The 18920-nt window shown below is 61.6% G+C and overlaps 1 protein-coding gene and 1 pseudogene across 2 annotated transcripts in view; one reads left to right on the forward strand and one right to left on the reverse strand.

The window, feature by feature from the left end:
- The window catches only part of LOC144597546 (uncharacterized), an 18802-nt pseudogene extending 18049 nt beyond the window's left edge, over window positions 1–753 (reverse strand). The window contains exon 1 of the transcript XR_013547758.1: window positions 624–753. The product of XR_013547758.1 is annotated as an uncharacterized LOC144597546 (transcript). The remainder of the gene's footprint in view (window positions 1–623) is intronic.
- Window positions 752–4288, forward strand: LOC144597548 (transforming growth factor beta-3 proprotein-like). The gene is given in 8 exon segments (XM_078407026.1): window positions 752–845; window positions 1034–1138; window positions 1696–1808; window positions 1810–1848; window positions 1850–1881; window positions 2900–2945; window positions 2947–3045; window positions 3462–4288. Coding segments are annotated over 8 exon segments (687 nt in total). The 3' UTR covers window positions 3621–4288.
- Window positions 4289–18920: the final 14632 nt, after the last annotated feature.

Consider the following 18920-nt stretch of genomic DNA (forward strand, 5'->3'; position numbering starts at 1 on the left):
CCCCTTTGCTATACTGTAATACTGACACCTCCGATTTTCCCTTCTCCCTCTCCATTTGTAGAGTAAAACTTATCATATTGTGGTCACTGCCTCCTAATGGCTCATTTACCTCGAGTCCCCTTATCAGATCAGGTTCATTACATAACACTAAATCCAGAATTGCCTTCTCCCTGGTAGGCTCCAGTACAAGCTGTTCTAAGAATCCATCTCGGAGACACTCCACAAACTCTCTTTCCTGGGGTCTATTACCAACCTGATTTTCCCAGTCTACCTGCATGTTGAAATCTCCCATTACCACCGTAGCATTACATTTGTGACATGCCAATTTTAGCTCTTGATTCAACTTGCACCCTACGTCGAGGCTACTGTTTGGGGGCCTGAAGATAACTCCCATTAGGGTCTTTTTACCCTTACAATTTCTCATTTCTATCCATACTGATTCTACATCTCCTGATTCTATGTCACCCCTTGCAAGGGAATGAATATCATTCCTCACCAACAGAGCGACCCCACCCCCTCTGCCCACCTGTCTGTCTTTTCTATATGTTGCGTACCCCTGAATATTCAGTTCCCAGCCCTGGTCCTCTTGTAGCCATGTCTCAGTGATTCCCACAACATCATACTTGCGTGTGTCCGTGTGGTGTGCGTTGTGTACATGCCGTGTTGCCCACGTTGCGTGTCCGTGCCGTGTTGCCCATGTTGCGTGTTTGTGCCGGTGTTGCCCATGTTGCGTGTCCGTGCCGTGTTGCCCATGTTGCGTGTCCGTGCCGTGTTGCCCACGGTGCGTGTCCGTGTCGTGTTGCCCACGTTGCGTGTCCGTGCCGTGTTGTCCACGTTGCGTGTCCGTGCCTTGTTGCCCACGTTGCGTGTCCGTGCCGTGTTGTAACGTGCTGTTCCGTGCCGTGTTGCCCACGTTGCTTGTCCGTGCCGTGTTGTAATGTGCTGTTCCGTGCCGTGTTGACCGCGTTGCGTGTCCGTGCCGTGTTGCCCACGTTGCGTGTCGGTGCGTGTTGTAATGTGCTGTTCTGTGCAGATACCAACCTGGGTCTGGAGATCAGCGTCCACTGCCCGTGTCACACGTTCCACGCCAACGGCATCATCTCCACCGACGCAGAGATCCTCGACGTCAAGTTCAAAGGTAGCGGCCCCCCTCCCCCCGGTTTCCTGGGGGCCTCATTACCCATGTGTGGGTGGTGGTGATTTTGGGGTCACACAGTGGAGGGGGGGGTCAGGGTGCAGAGACTGACCGCCATGTTGTGCAGCAAGCTCAAATCAAGCCTGGAGGTGATGAGGTGAGGGGGGGGGGGGGGTGAGGTTGGGGGGGGGGGGGTGAGGTTGGGGGGGGGGGGTGTGAGGTTGGGGGGGGGGGGTGAGGTGAGGGGGGGGTGTGAGGTGAGGGGGGGGTGTGAGGTGAGGGGGGGTGTGAGGTGAGGGGGGGGTGTGAGGTGAGGGGGGACAGCAGCCGTGCGGAAGGGGTGCTGGTGACGGGTCGGTGAGGTGAGGGGGTAAGTGTCGGTTAGGGGTCATGGGATCAGGGGTGAGTGTGGGTCGGAGTTCATGGGGTCAGGGATCAGTGTGTCGGGGGTGAGAATGGGGCCGTCGGGGGTGAGCGTGGGGGTCGGGGGGGATTTGTGGGGGTCGGGGGTGAGTGGGGGTCAGTGGGTCGGGGGTTATTGATTGCGGGTCTGTGCGCAGGGATCGATGACCATGAGTTTGTCGAGCGCGGGGACCTGGGGCGGCTGCAGAAACGTAAAGAACAGAAGCTGCTGCCCGGGCCGAGCGGCCCCCACCTCATCCTCATGGTGCTGCCCCCCCAACCGGCTGGACACCCCGAGACCGCGCCGCCGGCCAACGTGCACTGGACACCGCGTACTGCTTCAGGTACACCCCACCCTGCCCCCTGCCCCGCCCCCCTCCCCCCCCCGCCCCCTCCCCCCCCCCGCCCCTCCCCCCCCCGCCCCACCCCCCTCGCCCCTACCCCCCTCGCCCCTACCCCCCTCGCCCCTAACCCCCCTCGCCCCTACCCCCCTCGCCCCTACCCCCCCTCGCCCCTACCCCCTCGCCCCTACCCCCTCGCCCCTACCCCCCTCGCCCCTACCCCCCTCGCCCCTACCCCCCTCGCCCCTACCCCCCCTCGCCCCTACCCCCCTCGCCCCTACCCCCCTCGCCCCTACCCCCCTCGCCCCTACTCCCCTCGCCCCTACTCCCCTCGCCCCTACCCCCCCTCGCCCCTACCCCCCTCGCCCCTACCCCCCTCGCCCCCTACCCCCCTCGCCCCTACCCCCCTCGCCCCTACCCCCCTCGCCCCTACCCCCCCTCGCCCCTACCCCCCTCCCCCGCAAACCCCGCCCCCTCCCCTCCCCTGCAAACCCCGCCCCTCCCCTCCCCCACAAACCCCGCCCCCCTCCCCCCGCCTGTCCCCATCCGCACCCCCTCCCTCTCCCTCCCCCCGCCTCCTCCCCGCCTCGCCCCCCCACTCCTTCCGTCCCCCCCGCCCATCCTCCCGCCCATCCTCCCCCCCCCCCCCCCGGCTGTAACTGAGCGCCGCTGATCCCCGTTTGTCGCGGCACGGACTCGCGCCGGTGCCCATCCCCACTGACCGCGTGGACCCGGTCAGCCGGCCTCGGGGGGGTGTGGTGGGCAGGGTGGGGTTGCTCCCAGGGTGTGGGCAGTCACTGGTCACTCTGTCCTTGTTCTCTGTGGGCACAGTGTGGCGTGGGTGGTGTGGCGTGTGCGGCGTGGCGTGGGCAGTGTGTGGCGTGGGCGGTGTGGCGTGGGCAGTGTGTGGCGTGGGCGGTGTGTGGCGTGGGCGGTGTGGCGTGGGCGGTCTGTGGCGTGGGCGGTGTGGCGTGGGCGGTGTGGCGTGGGCAGTGAGGGTCACTCTGCTACTGTCCCACAGGCACAATGAGGATAACTGCTGCGTGCGGCCGCTCTACATCGACTTCCCGCCAGGACCTGGGGTGGAAGTGGATCCACGAACCCAAGGGCTACTACGCCAACTACTGTGCTGGCCCCTGCCCTTACCCGCACACGCAGCACAGCACAGTGAGTCACGCACACGGCACGGTGAGTCACACACACCACGCACACGGCACGGTGAGTCACGCACACGCAGCACGGCATGGTGAGACACGCCACACACACGCACTCACACACGGCACGGTGAGACACGCACGCACACACATCATGGCAAGGTGCGTCACGCACACGCAACAAAACCGACACGCAGCACATTAAGTCTACACGTCGACATGCCACCGACACAGTAACACACGATGAGTCTACACGCACTGACACGCAGCACACTGAGTCCCCGCAGCAACACGTGCATGCAATACCACATGGTGAGTCCGTGCACCGTCACATGGCACCGACACGCCGCACAACACACGGCAGAGTGGGGTGTATGTGAGGTGTCATGCGTGTGTCTCCCTCTCTGACACGTGTGTGCGTGTCCACAGGTGCTGGGGCTGTACAACACGCTGAACCCCGAGGCATCGGCCAGTCCGTGCTGTGCTGCACAGGAGCTGGAGCCGCTCACCATCCTCTACTACCTGGGCCGCACGCCCCGCGTGGAGCAACTCTCCAACATGGTGGTCAAGTCCTGCAAGTGCAGCTGAGCGCCGCCCCGTACACGCCTGTCAACATGCGTGTGCCACGTGTGCGGGCAGCATTTGTGTGGACGAGTGCCGGACACGTTTGTGTGTACATGTTTGCAGCCCGCAGTTACGCGCACATGTGTATTGTCTGAGGAATGCGTGTGTGATCTGTGTGCGGTACCTTAGCATGTGCACATGTCTGTGTTCCTGGCGTGTGTGGGGTGTACGTGACTGTACATGTGTGCGCTTGACTGTACATGTGTGTGCGTGACTGTACATGTGTGTGACTACGTGTGTGCGTCAGTGTACATGTGTGCTTGACTACATATGTGCGTGATTACATGTGTATGTGCGTGACTACATGTGTGTGCGTCACGGTGTACATGTGTGCATGACTACATTTGTGCGTGACTGTACATGTGTGTGCATGACTACATGTGTGCGTGACTGTACATGTGTGCGTGACTACATGTGTGCGTGACTACATGTGTGTGTGACTACATGTGTGCGTGACTACATGTGCGTGTGACTACATGTGTGCGTGACTACATGCGTGCGTGACTGTGTACATGCGTGTGCGTGAGGGGCAGGCTGCGGACGGCCGGACGGAGCGGTGACCGTCGGGCTGGATGGACGTAGAGATTGACCACACGGACACAACGCGGCTGCCGGCCGTCAGGGGGCAGGGAGTGGGGTCTCAGCAGTGTAGAGGGGGTGGAGAGGAGGGGGGGGCTGGGCAGGGGTCTCCTCTGGCTGGGCAGGGGTCTCCACTGGCTGGGAATGTGGGCACTGGGGCGGGCAACCAACGTGGTCTTGCAGCCAGGAATGGGAGTGGTGTGTGGAATCATTACAGACAGGGCAGTGAGCTCCTCACACGGACAGGCACTGGCCTCTTTAACGCACGACTTGTTGCTGTGTCTGAGACCGTCCACTTGCAGAGGGTCATCACACGATCAGCACACAAACACATCTGGGGTGGCCTGGCAGATGTGAAGCTGACCGACCCACAGCAATGATGCCGTGACCTGCTGAGGCCATAACGACCTGTGAACGGTCACGGCTGAGGTTGGTGTTTCACACACAGGACGCTGCCCTGGTTACATGACGGACGGATTCACAACAACAACTTCATTTGGAAATGTGATCGGCGTTTGATGAGTTGGAGAGGAACCAAGGGTCCCGTTTGGAGAAGATTGTTCTGCCCGAAGGGACCGTGGGAGATGGGTGATGAGGACAGCCATGGACCGGACAAACAACAGGTGGGGCTGCAGTGCCAATGATAATCATGGCCCCTCGACTCACACTGGTCCCCAGAGATCAGGACTCCCTCAACACGGTCGACTGTTCATTGATTCAGTTGCTGCCGTCCCGTACAGACCAGGAACCATAGATGCTCTACCAGCCACAACGTGCTGGAGTAACTCAGCAGGGCAGGCAGCATCTGTGGAGGAGGTGACGTGTGTGGTCAGTCTGCAGCTGGCACCTAGGGTGGAGCTCTGGGACCCCTGCCTTGCTTCACAGCTGGGTGCTGTAGTCCTGTATCTCGGGGTGCAACTACTGGGACATACATGTTGCACATCCACCCCGATAATTTATTTTCAGTACTATTTTTTCCATTATTGAATAAACTTTTTTTTAAAGAAAAAAGGATGTTTGTTGTATGTGTTTCAGGTGAGATTAAAGTGAAGGTAGACACAGAGTGTTGGAGTAACTCAGCGGGTCAGGCAGCATCTGTGGAGAACATGGATAGGTGACGTTTCACAGAGTGCTGGAGTAACTCAGTCGGTCAGGCAGCATCTCGGGAGCAGGAATGGGTGACGTTTCGGGTCGAGACTCTTCGGAGATTAAAGTGTAGTTTGGATCAGTGCTCACCCTCCTCTCTGACTCCATTAAGTGGGGAGAGGGAGACATAGGTTTAAGGTGAGGGGGGGAAGGTTTAATATGAGGCTGAGGGGTAACATTTTACACAGAGGGTGGTGGGTGTATGGAACGAACCGCCAGAGGAGGTAGCTGAGGCTGGGACCATCATAATGTTTGAAAGACAGTTGGACAGGTACAGGGATAGGACGAGTTTATAGGGATATGGGCCAGATGTGGGCAGGTGGGACTAGTGTAGATGGGGCATGTTGGGCAGTGTGGGCAGGTGGGACTAGTGTAGATGGGGCATGTTGGGCGGTGTGGGCAGGTGGGACTAGTGTAGATGGGGCATGTTGGGCAGTGTGGGCAGGTGGGACTAGTGTAGATGGGGCATGTTGGGCGGTGTGGGCAGGTGGGACTAGTGTAGATGGGGCATGTTGGGCAGTGTGGGCAGGTGGGACTAGTGTAGATGGGGCATGTTGGGCGGTGTGGGACAAGTGTAGATGGGGCATGTTGGTCGGTGTGGGCAGGTGGGACTAGTGTAGATAGGGCATGTTGGGCGGTGTGGGCAGGTGGGACTAGTGTAGATGGGGCATGTTGGTCGGTGTGGGCAGGTGGGACTAGTGTAGATGGGGCACGTTGGGCGGTGTGGGCAGGTGGGACTAGTGTAGATAGGGCATGTTGGGCAGTGTGGGCAGGTGGGACTAGTGTAGATGGGGCATGTTGGGCGGTGTGGGACTAGTGTAGATGGGGCATGTTGGGCGGTGTGGGCAGGTGGGACTAGTGTAGATGGGGCATGTTGGGCGGTGTGGGCAGGTGGGACTAGTGTAGATGGGGCATGTTGGGCGGTGTGGGACTAGTGTAGATGAGGCATGTTGGGCGGTGTGGGACTAGTGTAGATGGGGCATGTTGGGGTGGACAGGTTGGTGTGATAGGCGTTTCCTTGCTCTCTCCCTCCCACGTCTCTCAGCACCGTTACTCCCGCAGTGCTACTTCACTGGGGGGGAGGGGCCGGGCCCTGACATCGCTACTCAGTCCAGCGGCAGAGTTACCCAGTGTCCAGCGGCAGTTACCCACTGTCCAGCGGCAGTTACCCAGTGTCCAGCGGCAGAGTTACCCAGTGTCCAGCGGCAGAGTTACCCAGTGCCCAGCGGCAGTTACCCAGTGTCCAGCGGCAGTTACCCAGTGTCCAACGGCAGAGTTACCCAGTGCCCAGCGGCAGAGTTACCCAGTGCCCAGCGGCAGTTACCCAGTGTCCAGCGGCAGTTACCCAGTGCCCAGCGGCAGTTACCCAGTGTCCAGTGGCAGAGTTACCCAGTGTCCAGCGGCAGTTACCCAGTGCCCAGCGGCAGTTACCCAGTGCCCAGCGGCAGTTACCCAGTGCCCAGCGGCAGTTACCCAGTGTCCAGCGGCAGAGTTACCCAGTGCCCAGCGGCAGTTACCCAGTGTCCAGCGGCAGTTACCCAGTGTCCAGCGGCAGAGTTACCCAGTGTCCAGCGGCAGTTACCCAGTGTCCAGCGGCAGAGTTACCCAGTGCCCAGCGGCAGTTACCCAGTGCCCAGCGGCAGTTACCCAGTGTCCAGCGGCAGTTACCCAGTGTCCAACGGCAGTTACCCAGTGCCCAGCGGCAGTTACCCAGTGCCCAGCGGCAGTTACACAGTGTCCAGCGGCAGAGTTACCCAGTGCCCAGCGGCGGTTACCCAGTGCCCAGCGGCGGTTACCCAGTGCCCAGCGGCGGTTACCCAGTGCCCAGCGGCGGTTACCCAGTGCCCAGCGGCGGTTACCCAGTGTCCAGCGGCGGTTACCCAGTGTCCAGCGGCGGTTACCCAGTGTCCAGCGGCGGTTACCCAGTGTCCAGCGGCGGTTACCCAGTGTCCAGCGGCGGTTACCCAGTGTCCAGCGGCAGTTACCCAGTGTCCAGCGGCAGTTACCCAGTGTCCAGCGGCAGAGTTACCCAGTGCCCAGCGGCAGTTACCCAGTGTCCAGCGGCAGTTACCCAGTGTCCAGCGGCAGTTACCCAGTGCCCAGCGGCAGTTAACCAGTGTCCAGCGGCAGTTACCCTGTGCCCAGCGGCAGTTACCCAGTGTCCAGCGGCAGAGTTACCCAGTGCCCAGCGGCAGTTACCCAGTGCCCAGCGGCAGTTACCCAGTGCCCAGCGGCAGTTACCCAGTGCCCAGCGGCAGTTACCCAGTGCCCAGCGGCAGTTACCCAGTGCCCAGCGGCAGTTACCCAGTGCCCAGCGGCAGTTACCCAGTGCCCAGCGGCAGTTACCCAGTGCCCAGCGGCAGTTACCCAGTGCCCAGCGGCAGTTACCCAGTGCCCAGCGGCAGTTACCCAGTGCCCAGCGGCAGTTACCCAGTGTCCAGCGGCAGTTACCCAGTGTCCAGCGGCAGTTACCCAGTGTCCAGCGGCAGAGTTACCCAGTGCCCAGCGGCAGTTACCCAGTGCCCAGCGGCAGTTACCCAGTGTCCAGCGGCAGTTACCCAGTGTCCAACGGCAGTTACCCAGTGCCCAACGGCAGAGTTACCCAGTGTCCAGCGGCAGTTACCCAGTGCCCAGCGGCAGTTAACCAGTGTCCAGCGGCAGTTACCCAGTGTCCAGCGGCAGTCACCCAGTGTCCAGCGGCAGTTACCCAGTGTCCAGCGGCAGTTACCCAGTGTCCAGCGGCAGTTACCCAGTGTCCAGCGGCAGTTACCCAGTGTCCAGCGGCAGAGTTACCCAGTGCCCAGCGGCAGTTACCCAGTGTCCAGCGGCAGTTACCCAGTGTCCAGCGGCAGTTACCCAGTGCCCAGCGGCAGTTAACCAGTGTCCAGCGGCAGTTACCCTGTGCCCAGCGGCAGTTACCCAGTGCCCAGCGGCAGAGTTACCCAGTGCCCAGCGGCAGTTACCCAGTGCCCAGCGGCAGTTACCCAGTGCCCAGCGGCAGTTACCCAGTGCCCAGCGGCAGTTACCCAGTGCCCAGCGGCAGTTACCCAGTGTCGAGCGGCAGTTACCCAGTGTCCAGCGGCAGTTACCCAGTGTCCAGCGGCAGTTACCCAGTGTCCAGCGGCAGTTACCCAGTGTCCAGCGGCAGAGTTACCCAGTGCCCAGTGGCAGTTACCCAGTGCCCAGCGGCAGTTACCCAGTGTCCAGCGGCAGTTACCCAGTGTCCAACGGCAGTTACCCAGTGCCCAACGGCAGAGTTACCCAGTGTCCAGCGGCAGTTACCCAGTGCCCAGCGGCAGTTACCCAGTGTCCAGCGGCAGAGTTACCCAGTGTCCAGCGGCAGTTACCCAGTGCCCAGCGGCAGTTACCCAGTGCCCAGCGGCAGTTACCCAGTGTCCAGCGGCAGAGTTACCCAGTGTCCAGCGGCAGTTACCCAGTGCCCAGCGGCAGTTACCCAGTGCCCAGCGGCAGTTACCCAGTGCCCAGCGGCAGTTACCCAGTGTCCAGCGGCAGTCACCCAGTGTCCAGCGGCAGATACCCAGTGCCCAGTTACCCAGTGTCCAGCGGCAGTTACCCAGTGCCCAGTTACCCAGTGTCCAGCGGCAGTCACCCAGTGTCCAGCGGCAGAGTTACCCAGTGCCCAGTTACCCAGTGTCCAGCGGCAGTTACCCAGTGCCCAGTTACCCAGTGTCCAGCGGCAGTTACCCAGTGTCCAGCGGCAGTTACCCAGTGCCCAGCGGCAGTTACCCAGTGCCCAGCGGCAGTTACCCAGTGTCCAGCGGCAGTTACCCAGTGTCCAGCGGCAGAGTTACCCAGTGTCCAGCGGCAGAGTTACCCAGTGTCCAGCGGCAGAGTTACCCAGTGTCCAGCGGCAGAGTTACCCAGTGCCCAGCGGCAGTTACCCAGTGCCCAGCGGCAGTTACCCAGTGCCCAGCGGCAGTTACCCAGTGTCCAGCGGCAGTTACCCAGTGTCCAGCGGCAGTTACCCAGTGTCCAGCGGCAGTTACCCAGTGTCCAGCGGCAGAGTTACCCAGTGCCCAGGGGCAGTTACCCAGTGCCCAGCGGCAGAGTTACCCAGTGTCCAGCGGCAGTTACCCAGTGTCCAACGGCAGAGTTACCCAGTGCCCAACGGCAGAGTTACCCAGTGTCCAGCGGCAGTTACCCAGTGCCCAGCGGCAGTTACCCAGTGTCCAGCGGCAGAGTTACCCAGTGTCCAGCGGCAGTTACCCAGTGCCCAGCGGCAGTTACCCAGTGTCCAGCGGCAGTTACCCAGTGTCCAGCGGCAGAGTTACCCAGTGTCCAGCGGCAGTTACCCAGTGCCCAGCGGCAGTTACCCAGTGCCCAGCGGCAGTTACCCAGTGTCCAGCGGCAGAGTTACCCAGTGTCCAGCGGCAGTTACCCAGTGCCCAGCGGCAGTTACCCAGTGCCCAGCGGCAGTTACCCAGTGTCCAGCGGCAGAGTCACCCAGTGTCCAGCGGCAGTTACCCAGTGCCCAGTTACCCAGTGTCCAGCGGCAGTTACCCAGTGCCCAGTGTCCAGCGGCAGTTACCCAGTGTCCAGCGGCAGAGTTACCCAGTGCCCAGTTACCCAGTGCCCAGCGGCAGTTACCCAGTGCCCAGCGGCAGTTACCCAGTGTCCAGCGGCAGTTACCCAGTGTCCAGCGGCAGTTACCCAGTGCCCAGCGGCAGTTAACCAGTGTCCAGCGGCAGTTACCCTGTGCCCAGCGGCAGTTACCCAGTGCCCAGCGGCAGAGTTACCCAGTGCCCAGCGGCAGTTACCCAGTGCCCAGCGGCAGTTACCCAGTGCCCAGCGGCAGTTACCCAGTGCCCAGCGGCAGTTACCCAGTGCCCAGCGGCAGTTACCCAGTGTCGAGCGGCAGTTACCCAGTGTCCAGCGGCAGTTACCCAGTGTCCAGCGGCAGTTACCCAGTGTCCAGCGGCAGTTACCCAGTGTCCAGCGGCAGAGTTACCCAGTGCCCAGTGGCAGTTACCCAGTGCCCAGCGGCAGTTACCCAGTGTCCAGCGGCAGTTACCCAGTGTCCAACGGCAGTTACCCAGTGCCCAACGGCAGAGTTACCCAGTGTCCAGCGGCAGTTACCCAGTGCCCAGCGGCAGTTACCCAGTGTCCAGCGGCAGAGTTACCCAGTGTCCAGCGGCAGTTACCCAGTGCCCAGCGGCAGTTACCCAGTGTCCAGCGGCAGTTACCCAGTGTCCAGCGGCAGAGTTACCCAGTGTCCAGCGGCAGTTACCCAGTGCCCAGCGGCAGTTACCCAGTGCCCAGCGGCAGTTACCCAGTGCCCAGCGGCAGTTACCCAGTGTCCAGCGGCAGTCACCCAGTGTCCAGCGGCAGATACCCAGTGCCCAGTTACCCAGTGTCCAGCGGCAGTTACCCAGTGCCCAGTTACCCAGTGTCCAGCGGCAGTCACCCAGTGTCCAGCGGCAGAGTTACCCAGTGCCCAGTTACCCAGTGTCCAGCGGCAGTTACCCAGTGCCCAGTTACCCAGTGTCCAGCGGCAGTTACCCAGTGTCCAGCGGCAGTTACCCAGTGCCCAGCGGCAGTTACCCAGTGCCCAGCGGCAGTTACCCAGTGTCCAGCGGCAGTTACCCAGTGTCCAGCGGCAGAGTTACCCAGTGTCCAGCGGCAGAGTTACCCAGTGTCCAGCGGCAGAGTTACCCAGTGTCCAGCGGCAGAGTTACCCAGTGCCCAGCGGCAGTTACCCAGTGCCCAGCGGCAGTTACCCAGTGCCCAGCGGCAGTTACCCAGTGTCCAGCGGCAGTTACCCAGTGTCCAGCGGCAGTTACCCAGTGTCCAGCGGCAGTTACCCAGTGTCCAGCGGCAGAGTTACCCAGTGCCCAGGGGCAGTTACCCAGTGCCCAGCGGCAGTTACCCAGTGTCCAGCGGCAGTTACCCAGTGTCCAACGGCAGAGTTACCCAGTGCCCAACGGCAGAGTTACCCAGTGTCCAGCGGCAGTTACCCAGTGCCCAGCGGCAGTTACCCAGTGTCCAGCGGCAGAGTTACCCAGTGTCCAGCGGCAGTTACCCAGTGCCCAGCGGCAGTTACCCAGTGTCCAGCGGCAGTTACCCAGTGTCCAGCGGCAGAGTTACCCAGTGTCCAGCGGCAGTTACCCAGTGCCCAGCGGCAGTTACCCAGTGCCCAGCGGCAGTTACCCAGTGTCCAGCGGCAGAGTTACCCAGTGTCCAGCGGCAGTTACCCAGTGCCCAGCGGCAGTTACCCAGTGCCCAGCGGCAGTTACCCAGTGTCCAGCGGCAGAGTCACCCAGTGTCCAGCGGCAGTTACCCAGTGCCCAGTTACCCAGTGTCCAGCGGCAGTTACCCAGTGCCCAGTGTCCAGCGGCAGTTACCCAGTGTCCAGCGGCAGAGTTACCCAGTGCCCAGTTACCCAGTGTCCAGCGGCAGTTACCCAGTGCCCAGCGGCAGTTACCCAGTGTCCAGCGGCAGTTACCCAGTGTCCAGCGGCAGTTACCCAGTGTCCAGCGGCAGTTACCCAGTGTCCAGCGGCAGAGTTACCCAGTGTCCAGCGGCAGAGTTACCCAGTGTCCAGCTGCAGAGTTACCCAGTGTCCAGCGGCAGTTACCCAGTGTCCAGCGGCAGAGTTACCCAGTGCCCAGCGGCAGTTACCCAGTGCCCAGCGGCAGTTACCCAGTGTCCAGCGGCACAGTTACTGGTGGGACTGGATTGCAGCAGGATCTGGATCTGGATCGATTGGCCAGGTGGGCGGAGGAATGGTTGATGGAGTTTAATGCAGAGAAGTGTGAGGTGTTGCATTTTGGGACGTCGAACAAGGGCAGGACCTACACAGTGAATGGTCGGCCTCTGGGTAGTGTTGTAGAGCAGAGGGGTCTAGGAGTACAGGTGTATGGTTCCCTGAAGGTGGAGTCGCAGGTAGACAGGGAGTGTTGTAGAGCAGAGGGGTCTAGGAGTACAGGTGTATGGTTCCCTGAAGGTGGAGTCGCAGGTAGACAGGGAGTGTTGTAGAGCAGAGGGATCGAGGAGTACAGGTGTATGGTTCGTTGAAGGTGGAGTCACAGGTAGATAAGGTGACCAAGAAGGCTTTTGGCACTTGTACCTTCATCAGTCAGAGTATTGAGTGTACAAGTTGGGAGGTCATGTTGCAGTTGTATAAGACGTTGGTGAGACCACATTTAGAATATTGGATGAGGGGAGATCTTATAGAGGTGTACAAAATCATGAAAGGAATAGATTGGGTAGATGCAGAGTCTCTTGTCCAGAGTAGGGGAATCGAGGACCAGAGGACACAGGTTCAAGGTGAAGGGGAAAGATTTAATAGGAATCTGAGGGGTAACTTTTTCACACAGAGTGGTGGGTGTATGGAACGAGCTGCCAGAGGAGGTAGTTGAGGCTGGGACTATCCCATCGTTTAAGAAACAGACAGGTACATGGATAAGACATGTTTGGAGGGATATGGACCAAGTGCAGGCAAGTGGGACTAGTGTAGCTGGGACATGTTGGCTGGTGTGGGCACATTGGGCCGAAGGGCCTGTTTCCACACTGTATCACTCTGTGACTCTATGAAGGGCCTGTTTCCACACTGTATCACTCTGTGACTCTATGAAGGGCCTGTTTCCACACTGTATCACTCTATGACTCTATGAAGGGCCTGTTTCCACACTGTATCACTCTGTGACTATGAGGGTTTGTCAGCACTGGGCCTGAACTCGCTGGAGTTTAGAAGGATGAGGGAGGAACCTCATTGAAACGTACAGAATAGTGAGCGGCCTGGATAGAGTGGATGTGGAGAGGATGTTTCAACCAGTGGGAGTGTCTAGAACTAGAGGTCACAGCCTCAGAATTAAAGGACGTTCTTTTAGGAAGGAGATGAGGAGGAATTTCTTTAGTCAGAGGGTGGTGAATCTGTGGGAGTCTTTGTCTCAGACGGCTGTGGAGGTCAAGTCAGGATATTTTTAAGGCAGAGGTAGATAAATTCTTGATTTTCATATATACAGCGCGGAAACAGGCCTTTTTGGCCCACCAAGCCCAGCGATCCCCGCACACTAACACGATTAACACTATCCTACACCCACTAGGGACAATTTTTACATTTACCCAGTCAATTAACCTACATACCTGTACGTCTTTGGAGTGTGGGAGGAAACCGAAGATCTCGGAGAAAACCCACACAGGTCACGGGGAGAACGTACAAACTCCTTACAGTGCAGCACCCGTAGTCAGGATCGAACCTGAGTCTCCGGCGCTGCATTCGCTGTAAAGCAGCAACTCTACCGCTGCGCCACCGTGCCGTGCGGGTGTCAGAGGTTATGGGGAGAAGACGGAAATGGGGTTAGGAGGGAGAGATAGATCAGCCATGATTGAATGGCGGAGTAGAATTGATGGGCCGAATAGCCTAATTTTACTCTTATTATAACGTCCTGACCCTGGCCATCCCCATTTCTCCCCTCAGCTAGAAGGTGCAGAAGCTTGAAAGTGCGCAACACCAGACTCAAGGACAGCTTCTGCCCCCTCTGTTATTACACTATTGAATGGTGCATCCATAAGCCAGCGTCTAGTCCTGATCTTCCAACCTACCTCATTGCGGATCTTGCACATTTTTAGCTGTACTTTCTATATTCTGTGCACTGGTATAGTTCTGTGTGCACCAGCTGTTGGTCGTGTGTTGCTGATCTTACCCGTGTACAGGGGAGCAGGTGAAGTTCTCCAGCGTGTTGCTAGACGGGGCTATGTGAAGCTGCCACCAGCCGGGACCGACTGACACACGCTACACGCGCCACACACACTACACACGCTACACACGCAAATACCAACATCGTTTAATTCATCTTCCTGAAACACCAAGTGTTGCCTGTGTGGGGAGCAACGCAGCCAAGACCCCAACACCCCCTCACCCACCCCACACCCTGTAGTAAAAAAATACCCAGACACACCCCCCCCCCCCGTAATAAAAAATACCCAGACACCCCCCCCCTATGTACAGACTGAAGCATCCAAACATAACCGTGCAGCTGTGGTCAGAGTCAGGGGCCATGGCTACTCAGTGCCGAACCATCGCCAGTGGCAGCCCAGCCCCCTCGGGCATCGTGACCACTCACTGCCCACCAGTGACCCAGCGTCCCGGCCCACCCCCACCACCCCCCACACCGGGCTGGGACCCTGACTGTCCACCGCACCAGTGCCCACCAGTGTCCGAGTGGAGTGGTCACTGCCCAGTGTCTGTGTAGAGGGGTCACTGCCCAGTCCCCACCAGTGGCCGAGGGGACTGCTCCAGCCGGGTGCCGCTGCCATCACTCCCATGCCCGCTCCGTGACCAACCCCCCAGGCCGGGGGTCCTGGCATCAGCGAGTCTCAGTCCTGCCCGAGGGGACTGTCTGAGGAGGGGTCAGTGTGACCGCTGTGTGGGTCAGTGGGTCTGGGCTACGTGGTCCGATGGCCATTCGTTGCCGTTCCTTGCTGGGATCGCCGAGCTCTGAGCTGCAACACAGAAAACAGAGAGTCTTGTTCACCTCGCGATTCACAGAGTGTGGGGGGGTGTGTGTGTGTGTGGGGGGGGTGTGTGTGTGTGTGTGGGGGGGTGTGTGTGTGTGTGTGGGGGGGGGGGGTGTGTGTGGGGTGTGTGTGTGGGGGGTGTGTGTGTGGGGGGTGTGTGTGTGGGGGTTGTGTGTGTGGGGGGTGTGTGTGTGGGGGGTGTGTGTGTGGGGTGTGTGTGTGTGGGGTGTGTGTGTGTGTGTGGGGGGGGTGTGTGTGTGGGGGGGGTGTGTGTGGGGGGGGTGTGTGTGGGGTGTGTGTGTGTGGGGGGTGTGTGTGTGTGGGGGGGAGTGTGTGTGGGGGGGGGTGTGTGTGTGGGGGGGGGGTGTGGGGGGTGTGTGTGTGGGGGGTGTGTGTGTGTGGGGGGGAGTGTGTGTGTGTGGGGGGGGTGTGTGTGTGGGGGGGGTGTGTGTGTGGGGGATGGGATGCCCTCTGGGCAGTGACCGTGCCAGCCAGGGTTCGGGTATACCGGGCGTCTCCACCTGTGCCACAGGGCCGGGCTGGGCTGGGCCGGGCCGGGCCGGGCCGGGCTGGGTTGGCAGCACTGGGTCACGGGCTCTCCGTGTTCCAACAACGCTGCCGGCACTGGACACAACAACAGTGTTGCCCCCCACAGACAGTGTTGCCCCCCACAGACAGTGTTGCCCCCCACAGACAGTGTTGCCCCCCACAGACAGTGTTGCCCCCCCACAGACAGCACTGACCCCCCCACAGACAGTGTTGCCCCCCCACAGACAGCGCTACCCCCCCACAGACAGTGTTTCCCCCCACAGACAGTGTTGCCCCCACAGACAGCACTGCCCCCCACAGACAGTGTTGCCCCCCACAGACAGTGTTGCCCCCCACAGACAGCACTGACCCCCCCACAGACAGTGTTGCCCCCCACAGACAGTGTTGCCCCCCACAGACAGTGTTGCCCCCCACAGACAGTGTTGCCCCCCACAGACAGTGTTCCCCCACAGACAGTGTTGCCCCCCCCCACAGACAGCACTGCCCCCCACAGACAGCACTGCCCCCCCCACAGACAGCACTGACCCCCCCACAGACAGCACTGCCCCCCCCCCCACAGACAGCACTGCCCCCCCCCACACAGACAGTGTTTGCCCCCCCCACAGACAGCACTGCCCCCCCCACAGACACTGCCCCCCCCACAGACAGTGTTGCCCCCCCCACAGACAGCACTGCCCCCCCCACAGACAGCACTGACCCCCCCACAGACAGCACTGCCCCCCCCCACAGACAGTGTTGCCCCCCCCCACAGACAGCACTGCCCCCCCCCACAGACAGCACTGCCCCCCCCCCCACAGACAGTGTTGCCCCCCCCACAGACAGCACTGCCCCCCCCACAGACAGTGTTGCCCCCCACAGACAGTGTTGCCCCCCCCACAGACAGCACTGCCCCCCCCCACAGACAGCACTGCCCCCCACCCAGTCCTGCACCAGCATGTTACCTGTGCTTGTGGGCCCAGACTGGACAGGGGTGACCTTACACAGGTGTACAAGACCATGAGAGGCATGGTGTGTTTCACAGGCTGTTGCCCCAGGGTAGAGGATTCAACGCCTAGAGGACACAGCTTTGAGACGAGCCAGCGGGGCCACGTTTAAAGGGGATGTGCAGATCAACTACCTTTCCACAGAGGGTGGTGGGGGCCGGGAACACTTTGCCAGGGGTGGGTGGTGGTGGTGGGGGCTGTTAGAGGGGCAGATGGACATGCAGGGAGTGGTGGGATATGGATCACCTGTGGGCCGGAGGAGAGTTGGTCTTGGCATCATGTTTGGATCAGACATTATAGTTCACAAGTTCTAGGAGCAGAATAAGGCCATTCGGCCCATCACGTCCATTCTGCCATTCAATCATGGCTGATCTATCTCTCCCTCCTAACCCCATTCTCCTGCCTTCTCCCCATAACCCCTGACACCCGCACTGATCAACAATCTGTCAATCTCCACCATACACATACCCACTGCCGTGGCCTCCACAGCCTTGTGTGGGCTGACCGGCCTGTTGCTGTTCACCTGTCCACCTGTCACCTGTAGCTGCCGTCTCACCTGAGCTGCTGCCGCCAGGTGTGTGCGGTGAGGTCGTGGCGGGCTGTGGTTGGTGGCCCGTCGATGGCGATCACCCTGGGAGAGGAGAAGCAGAGGGTTCAGTCACTGTCCTGCCCACTCGGTGGCACAGCGGTACCGTTGCCGGCCTTACAGTGAATGCAGCGCCCGAGACCCGGGTTCCATCCCCACCACGGGCGCTGTCTGTACACAGGGTACACAGGGGGGTGGGTACACAGGGGGGTGGGTACACAGGGGGGTGGGTACACAGGGGGGTGGGTACACAGGGGGATGGGTACACAGGGGGATGGGTACACAGGGGGGTGGGGTACACAGGGGGGTGGGTACACAGGGGGGTGGGTACACAGGGGGGGTGGGTACACAGGGGGATGGGTACACAGGGGGATGGGTACACAGGGGGTGGGTACACAGGGGGGTGGGTACACAGGGGGGTGGGTACACAGGGGGGTGGGTACACAGGGGGGTGGGTACACAGGGGGGGTGGGTACACAGGGGGGGTGGGTACACAGGGGGGTGGGTACACAGGGGGGTGGGTACACAGGGGGGTGGGTACACAGGGGGGGTGGGGGTGGGTAGACAGGGGGTGGGTACACAGGGGGGTGGGTACACAGGGGGGGTGGGGGTGGGTACACAGGGGGGTGGGTACAACAGGGGGGGTGGGTACACAGGGGGGTGGGGGGTGGGTACACGGGGGGTGGGTACACAGGGGGGTGGGTACACAGGGGGGTGTGGGTGGGTACACAGGGGGGTGTGGGTGGGTACACAGGGGGGTGTGGGTGGGTACACAGGGGGGGTGGGTACACAGGGGGGTGGGGGTGGGTACACAGGGGGGTGGGTACACAGGGGGGTGGGGGTGGGTGCACAGGGGGGTGGGGGTGTGGGTGCACAGGGGGGTGGGTACACAGGGGGGTGGGTACACGGGGGGTGGGTACACAGGGGGGTGGGGGTGGGGTACACAGGGGGGTGGGGGTGGGTACACAGGGGGGTGGGGTGGGTACACAGGGGGTGGGTACACAGGGGGGGTGGGGGTGGGTACACAGGGGGGGTGGGGGTGGGTACACAGGGGGGTGGGGGGTGGGTACACAGGGGGGTGGGGGTGGGTACACAGGGGGTGGGGGGAGGGGTACACAGGGGGGTGGGTACACAGGGGGGTGGGGTGGGTACACAGGGGGTGGGTACACAGGGGGGGTGGGTGGGTACACAGGGGGGGTGGGGTGGGTACACAGGGGGGTGGGTACACAGGGGGGGTGGGTGGTGTACACAGGGGGGTGGGGGTGGGTACACAGGGGGTGGGTACACAGGGGGGTGGGGGTGGGTACACAGGGGGGGTGGGGGTGGGTACACAGAGGGGTGGGGTACACAGGGGGGTGGGGGTGGGTACGCAGGGGGGGTGGGAGTGGGTACACAGAGGGGGGGGTACACAGGGGGTGGGGGGGGTACGCAGGGGGGGTGGGGGTGGGTACACAGAGGGGGGGTACACAGGGGGTGGGGGTGGGTACGCAGGGGGGTGGGGGTGGGGGGTGGGTACACAGGGGGTGGGGGGTTACACAGGGGGTGGGGGTGGGTACGCAGGGGGGTGGGGGTGGGTACACAGGGGGTGGGGGGGGGTACACAGGGGGTGGGGGGTGGGTACGCAGGGGGGTGGGGGTGAGGGTGGGTACGCAGGGGGGTGGGGGTGGGTACACAGGTGGGTGGGGGTGAGGGTGGGGGTGAGGGTGGGGGGGTGGGGGGTGAGGGTGGGGGGTGGGGGTGGGGGGTGAGGGTGGGGGTGGAGGTGGGGGTGAGGGTGGGGGTGGGGGGGTGAGGGTGGGGGTGGGGGTGGGGGTGGGTACACAGGGGGTGGGTACGCAGGAGGGGTGGGGTGGGGGGGTGGGGGTGGGGGGGGGTACACAGGGGGTGGGTGGGACGTACGCAGGGGTGGGGGTGGGGGGGTGGGGGGGGTACACAGGGGGT

Source organism: Rhinoraja longicauda, chromosome 10 (assembly GCF_053455715.1).
Source record: "Rhinoraja longicauda isolate Sanriku21f chromosome 10, sRhiLon1.1, whole genome shotgun sequence".
Taxonomy (NCBI): Eukaryota; Metazoa; Chordata; class Chondrichthyes; order Rajiformes; family Arhynchobatidae; genus Rhinoraja; species Rhinoraja longicauda.